Source organism: Penaeus vannamei, chromosome 19 (assembly GCF_042767895.1).
Source record: "Penaeus vannamei isolate JL-2024 chromosome 19, ASM4276789v1, whole genome shotgun sequence".
NCBI lineage: Eukaryota > Metazoa > Arthropoda > Malacostraca > Decapoda > Penaeidae > Penaeus > Penaeus vannamei.
In genome coordinates, this window is record NC_091567.1 from 18,439,943 (window position 1) to 18,448,219 (window position 8,277).

The window sequence follows — 8,277 nt, forward strand, 5'->3', positions numbered from 1 at the left end:
CCACGATCATCGCTTCTGCAGCAAGCGGTTCTCGATTTTCTTTTAACGATGATTCCTCGAATCTCGCAGCCCTTTCTGTGGCTCCCTTTTCTACCCCCCCCCCCACCATCTCAGACGAACTCTCTTTCCTGCGGAGTGTATCTTCGGCTGTTCCTCGATTACATACCGGAGCTAATTAAACAGGCAAGATGCCCAAATGACAAATTCACCAGAAAATTGAGAGGACATCCGTACATTTTGATTATGCCTAATGAGAATGTACGCCTCCGTACACTTGGATTAGGCAATATCGCGTCGCCTCGAGGCATGGTGTGGTGGCGGTTTTGCCGTCGGGGTCCGTCGGCTGTGCGCCCGTCGTGCTGTCGGCGGCGGCGCTGCGGTGGCTCTGACATGCATTATTGAGTGAATGTTGATTTGTTGTGAGCATTGGTTCCAAGACTGGGTGACTGTTGTTGATGCTACTCGAGCTCGTTCATTGCAACTGCAGTTTGTATCGTCGTCCATGACATAGTTGCTGACACGCGTTGTTTATTGTTGTTTGCCCGTGCCCCTGGTGTTGTTGATACGTTATTACGGTTATGATCTTAAAAACTTTTCCTTTGTTTTCATATCGTCTTGGAAACACCGGGTATCCCATGTTGTTCCTTTGGGCGCGCCAAGCGACAACAGATATCCGAGGAATGCAATTCGCTTCCCGCTCTCGTTCTCATTACCGAACCAGTCTAAGAAAATCAGCCCCAATCTTATCCAGAATTTCATATCGACTTGCATGGCTTAAATCAATTAAATGATTTAACTCTAAAACCGTCAGCTTGGAAATGAGGGGGAGAAACACACGGCGATAAATAGGATCTATAGAGAAAGACAATAGTCACCCTCTCCCTCGCCCCTTCTTCCATTAAGAGAATTAAATCTTAATTTCTTCACCAGCGGCGAGGCGTGCGAGGTGGGCGGAGCGAGAGCCCTTATCTGTTGCACCTTCGAGCTGAAGCTCTGTCGGGATGCACACGTCGCTGTTCCTCGTTCACTTTCTGAGGATTGTTATATTCATATAATTTTTCGTTGGTTTGTTTAGCTGCGTACTTTCGCATCTGTCCTTGTTATTATTTTTGTTTATTTGTTTATGATAGAAAATATTTAATACAGGTCTGTTATGTTGTTTGTTCACAGAATGATATGTAAATGCATATTTATGTTTATAGGAAATTTATGCAAGGAAATGCTATGTTTGGTATGCTGCATTTCACATGCCTAAAAATTCGTTATCCATAACGGCAACATAAATTGAAATTACCTATATTGTTTTTTTTTTTTCCACAGCACGGCGTCAGCAGTCTCCTTGAGTACCCCCGTGTCCTTGTACTAGAAAACGGGCACCTCGTAGAAGATGGAGATCCGAAGGAACTTGCCAAGAAGGAAAACGGGGCGTTCGCTAAACTACTGACTGCCACAAGCGAATCTTCGAAATCTTGAATTTCTTGAAGTAGGCTGTTGTGACATCGAAATCAGACGTTTGAAATACTTCATCTATGAAAATAACTGTACTGTAAGTGAAGGCAGCTATTAGTGATAAAAAAAATATCATATTTTTCGTATAAACGAAAGAGACGTTTTTAGTAAATGAAATATACTAATGTAATATTACAGTTTGGAATGTGACAGAATACAATTCAGACGTGAAGTGGTAATGTTGGAAACAAACTGAATCGGAGTACAATAGGACTTTTTTTTAATTAAAAAAAAATCATTGTGTGAGGTGTGGCATACAAATACCCCTCATTGGTCACTGGACCACAAAACGTGATGTTGCCAACAAGGATAGTGCTAACTGTCGTCAAAATCACATATTCCGGTGATAGTGTTGATGACTGAGAGGACAGTCTTGGTGACGGCGAAATTTAGTAAACAGGTGGAAGTAACAAATATAATAGTATATCAAATATTACAATCACATTTTAAGTAACCAAGACAAACTAAGGAATATACATAATGTTCTTTCATTAGTCTGTGGCGTAAAATGCCTTCCCTAGTCGGAGTGTGTGCTAACCTATTATGCGTAAATGTGAAATTAGTGTGTGTATATATTTCAAAATCGGGTCAATCTATAGCAGGTGTTTGCGTCAGGATATGATTTTTTTTTTTTTTCTGATAAACACACTTTCAAGACTGTTGTTAAGACAAATCATTTGACCAGATGACCAACCTCTTTTAGAGGACTTTAGTGTTCATTACAACATAAAAGTTTTTCCTTTCATTTTTAACCGAAATTGTGAAGCATTTGCACGCAATTTACGGAATGCATTTATGTGTGTTCATACTATATATATGTTGAGAATCGAAGATTTTATTGTCATAAATATACAGGAGGAGTAGTAAGCCTCCAAAGGTTGTGATGAGACTTGTGTCAAGCTTTAGTCTGACGGCCGTTTGCCAGGAAGCACATGCATATATATTTGAGGAGCTTTGCCTTCGCTGAGCATCGTCTCTTTGTCACTGACGTGTGTTCAGCTGTAAGCATCATGTTTATGTATCGATTTCTAAGATGTAGTGATTTAAGAATAACAATCATATGTACCTTGAAAGTTAGAGAGTAAAAAAGTGGTCATAATATGAAATAGCCGGGAGTGACATATCGCCAAGTTTATAGTGAAATACTTTTTATTTCTAGATAAAACGGACTTTATTTTTTAAGAAATATCTTACAGAAGACGAAATAAGTTTTTTCAACGTGACCCACTTGTTCTTCCCTTTAATGTTCACTCGTTACTCTTCAAGCGCAAGTTCATGAAGCGAGCAGGGCCAAGGTTGTTATAAGGATATTCTGTACTTTTATTGTTGTAAACCGGTGCTTGTGTTATTAACACGTCGATCCATTGTCATTTCTTGAAATACTACTGACATGTGTAGCATGAGACAGTGTATACCTTGTGATATGGACTGAGATAGCTTCCATGTATATCTCTGTATGATGAAATATTTTTATGTGTATATAGAAAGTGAACCGAGTGTCACAAAGATACGTTTATAACTTTTCTCTGGTGTTCCAGTTAACAGATATCACTCACGAAAAGAATTTTTTTCCATTAGAAAAGTGACTAATAGAAGGTGACTGTGTTTGCACGCGTGTGTGTGTGTGTGTGTGTGTGTGTGTGTGTGTGTGTGTGTGTGTGTGTGTGTGTGTGTGTGTGTGTGTGTGTGTGTGTGTGTGTGTGTGTGTGTGTGTGTGGGTGGGTGGGTGGGTGGGTGCGGGTGCGTGGATGTTTATACGAATCTGCATAATAAAATGTGTTACCAATACAGTTGTTTCATTTTCTCTGAAATTACCTACTAAAGAAAATAAAAATAAAAGGTAAAACCTTTTCATAGCCGCACACAACAATAATGTCATTGACAATGATATGGTACTCTTGACAGTGAGATTGTGACCATCATCCTCATTATCATCGTCATATTACTAGGCAATTTTCAGAATACTTTCGCATAACCGATCGCGACGATGTGGGTATCGATGGATTCCTCTCTCGCTCTCCTATCCAAATATATCGAAATTATGCCGCGGAACTTCATTTTTACTATCATTATCATTATTGTAATTTTTTGTTATTATTAATATTATCATTGTTCATGTTATTATTGTTTTTGTAATTATCATTATTATCCTTATTATTATTACTATTAGTCTTATCATTGTTGCTGTTGTCATTTTTATCATTACTTTTTTCAATTATCGTTATCAGCATTATAGTTATTACTATTATCATTTATACTTTTATTGTTATCATTAACATTGTCATTATCATTATTATTGTTATTACTATTATTATCATTAATATTGTTATGATAATCACTATTATCATTATCATCATAATTTTCTCTATAATTGTTATTACTTTTATCACTATCATTATAGTTATCATTATTGCTACTGCTACTACTACTACTACAATATTCATCATTATCGCTATCATTCTTCTTATTAACATTATTTGTATTATCAATTTTATAGATATCATTATTATTATTATTAATATTATCATTATTATTATTTCTACTAATACTACGATTATTATTATTACTGTCATTGTTACCGTTATTATTATTATTACTATTATTATCATTATTGATAATATCATTATTTCTATTTTACTATTATCATTGTTACTATGATTACTAATATCATCCTCATTATGATTGTTAGCATTCTCATTACCATTATTATCATTATTACTATTATCATTTAAATTATTATTATTATCGTTGTTACTTCTATTATCATTACAGTCATCATTATTACTGTCATTCCCATTATCATAATTATTATCATTATTACCATTCTCATTGTCATTATTAATATTATTATGATTATGATTACTATCACTTTCATGATCATTACTATTATCTTTATCAAATATTATTATAATGATCATTATCATTATTATTGTTATTATTATTACCACAATTATCAGATGTATAGCCATCATTATCAATTTTATTATTATCATTATCATCATTGTGAGTAATGTTATCATTATTATCGTTAATATTATTATTATTTTGATCAAGAATTTGAACTTCAACTTCTTAACCGATTAAACTTTTGGATATATCTTTGTAAACCTCTTAAAATGCGTATTCAACTACGTGTGATTCTTTTTCAAAATTAGCTTCGTTTTTTTATACGAATTTTGATAAATATTTTTTTTTTTTTTTTACATTTTTTTTTTTGTGGAATCTAATTCCAATTTTATATAAAACTGACGTTGCCTGAGGAATTCATTGATGTTTATATATTTTCATGACATAATTCATAATTCTCTGGGACGAGGGATCAACCCCGCAGATACGTAAAAAAAAAAAAAAAAAAAAAAAAAAAAAAGAAAAAAAAAAAATATATATATATATATATATATATATATATATATATATATATATATATATATATATATATATATATGTGTGTGTGTGTGTGTGTGTGTGTGTGTGTGTGTGTGTGTGTGTGTGTGTGTGTGTGTGTGTGTGGATACCCCCATAAATTTGGCATCAAAAGATGCGGAAATTTAAAGCACATCAAATATCAAAAAATCACCCACAAAGTCAGAATGGAATCAATCGAGACAACACATTAGGTACAACAAATGAAATATATATATATATATATATATATATATATATATATATATATATATATATATATATACATACATACATACATACATACATATATATATATATATATATATATATATATATATATAAATATATATATAATGATAATAATAAAAATAAAATAAATGAAATCCTGACTAAGATCTTTTTTCCAGAGTTACGGATCCTCAGGCTGGGAAGATAAAAAAAAAAAAAAAAAAAAAAAGTAATAACTTGATTATAAAGATTGATGAATCTTCAAGCAGTGGTCCTGTATTTCACTTGGTCCTTTTGAGCTCCATAACACGGACTCACTGAGTATGGCTTTGGGACTTCATGGATGAGAGTGCATCCTGCAGATGGCAAGGCAGTACGTCATACATCCAAGTCCAAATGAGAGCACAGATCTAAATACACTGGAGGCAGGACCACGTTCAGCAAGGAAGTCAGGACCGAAGTGCCTTGCCTTCCTAAAACCATGGATACTTATATCCCGATAGAGACCCCAGGCATGTCGCGAAAAGAAGAAAATATGCAAATTAAAGTACCCGAAGACCAACCCGATAGTTTGACAGTCCAAAGGACCCAAACAGCCACGAAGAAAAACTATGTGACAACGATTGCTGTCTTTTCCAACGGTTACGGCAGACTAGACACCTCTCTCCCGACAGGAATCGAGCAGGTGATAACTATTTATCGAGTACCAGATGCCTTCCTCCTTCCTCAGTTAATTTTACGCCTGTTCGTACTTATATTGAATATCTATAATACAGCACAACCCATCATAAGATATTAAAAGGCATCTAAGATATTATATTCCAAAATACTGTGTACCAGTCGAAAAAATAACCGGTACTGTAAACTAGCTAGCCGTTAACCACGGCATCACAGGGCGGAGCTTGACAACATATCTCGCCTCTAATCCCGAGACAGCTTTTGGGTGTCGCAGCGTGTCGCGCGACCCCCTAATTGCCGCCGGGAAAGATGGCATATCAACCACATCAGTGGTTGCCACGACACTTTCAAGACGTCTCCAAACAGAAAGAATTATAGAAAGTAGAAAATAAATGAAAAGATGCGAAGAAAAACCGATAATACACAGGTTGTAGTGAAAACAGTACGTTACGGACTGTGCATATTTGCAATATTTGATTTTGGAGAGAAAAAATAATAATAAAAAATAAAAATTATATATATATATATATATATATATATATATATATATATATATATATATATATATATATATATATATATATATATATATATATATATATATTTAGCTTGGTGACTTCAACGCCATCCAAGTAATGAGATCTGGTTGGAAATGCGTCTGATGGTTATAAAAATAACGAAATCCATATCAACTCTGAAGTCTTTCAGGGACAGTTCTTTCTCCAGGGATCGTTGGATTTAGTTGTAGGTGGCTACAATAAAAATGCCTGCGGGACTGCAGCTGGATATGGCCACGGAACCTAGGTGGGCTCGTGTGGCATTGTCGTGGGTCACGTAGACGCACTTGAGCCAAAAGGGCGAGGCGTAGATTGCAGGTGAAACACTAACTTCATGCGGGTGCGTAGGGGTGCGCGCCAGCTTCTTGAAAAAGAAGGACTTGATGGCATCCTCCAGCAAAGGGGTTGGCGACGCAAGGCGGGCGAAGGCCAACCTGGGTGTACTGAACCCAGCACGCCCGCTTGTGGAGCCGATAGCTAAGGATCTTCATGAAGGCTGCGAAGCGCAAGGCGGCTGAGGAAGCGGGCCTCATGCGGGTGCACAGTAAGTGCGTCCGCTTCGTCTGCGGAAGGGCCAGGGTAGCATCACAGAGTCCCCCACACTAGTTCTTCCTCCTCATGTCATCGGTAGGAACCAAGCAAAGACTATATACGGAAGATAGGAAAGCACGGATCACACCATTCAAAAAAATGTGCGGCCCAACACTCCTTACATCGCCATCTATTGTAACTAAGAAAATTTGTATAGATTTTATATATATATATATATATATATATAGTTTTAAAAGTTTAGTTTCAGTTGGAATTTTACAATGTCTGTTTTTTTTATAAGATACTTGAAATATAACTATCAAAGAAGTGTTTATATAAAAAAAATTACATAGAATTATATAATTATTCTGTTCATTAATAACTTTTTTTTCTTATTAGAGATTTCTTTTCATACATTAAAATAAGGTTTTACACTTTTTTTCAGAAAATGACAATAAAACATTAATAATTATCTCATGTGTATGCATATTTACATGGCATCAATAAAAAATTTCCATTGTTTAAATACAATACAATTTTATTGCAGAAAATATCTTTGGTATTAATACAGTGAATATAAACTTAGATTCAATAAACTCTACAATTTATTAAATAAACAAATCTGTTAAATAAAATCCACAATCATTCGGCATTAATAAATTCTTCATCTTTTTCATTCATTTTTGTTGTCATTAAATCAAGGATAAACAAAAACATTCATGTAAAACAGTTCTTTATTTGATTCCAAGTCATCATCAATGAAAGTATTAAAGAAAGCAGGCCTACAGTTAAAACAGGAAGCATAAAACATACAATAACAAACAAACAAACAAAAAAGTCCCTTTCCTACCGTATTTAGTAAGTGACGTTTCATGATAGTAAACAAACAGACGATAAATCGTGTACACAACGCCATCTATTGTTCAGATATTACACTATCCACCAATCGCTGGGGCTCACAGGCTTTTGTCATGCTTTCCTATCTTTCGTATCTTTCGTTCCAAAGACTATAGGCTTTGGAACCAAGGCCAATGGGACCTCGGCAACTGCCCTAGCAGCAAGACACAACACGAACTGAAAGCCGATATACTGGTGAGGTCTTCTATATATATATATATATATATATATATATATATATATATATATATATATATATATATATATATATGTATGTATGTATGTATGTATGTATATATATATATATATATATATATATATATATATATATATATATATATATATACAGTTGTTTTCTAAAATATATTATGCAGTTGTTTTCTAAAATATATTGTCTTATTTTGATGTATGAAGTTTTTTTTTTTAATTACCATTTTGTGTACGTAAAATTTTCTTCAGTCCCCCATTGATA

The 8,277-nt window shown here is 34.3% G+C and overlaps 1 protein-coding gene across 2 annotated transcripts in view; it reads left to right on the forward strand.

The window, feature by feature from the left end:
* Positions 1 to 3,208, forward strand: part of LOC113812748 (ATP-binding cassette sub-family C member 9) — an 84,569-nt gene extending 81,361 nt beyond the window's left edge. Inside the window, exon 31 of one of the 2 annotated variants that reach the window (XM_070134054.1) lies at positions 1,321 to 3,208. In XM_070134054.1, the coding sequence (XP_069990155.1) occupies positions 1,321 to 1,473 (153 nt within the window). In that variant the 3' untranslated portion in view covers positions 1,474 to 3,208. The remainder of the gene's footprint in view (positions 1 to 1,320) is intronic. The other variant, XM_070134055.1, reaches the window with a different exon arrangement.
* The last annotated feature ends 5,069 nt before the right edge of the window (positions 3,209 to 8,277 follow it).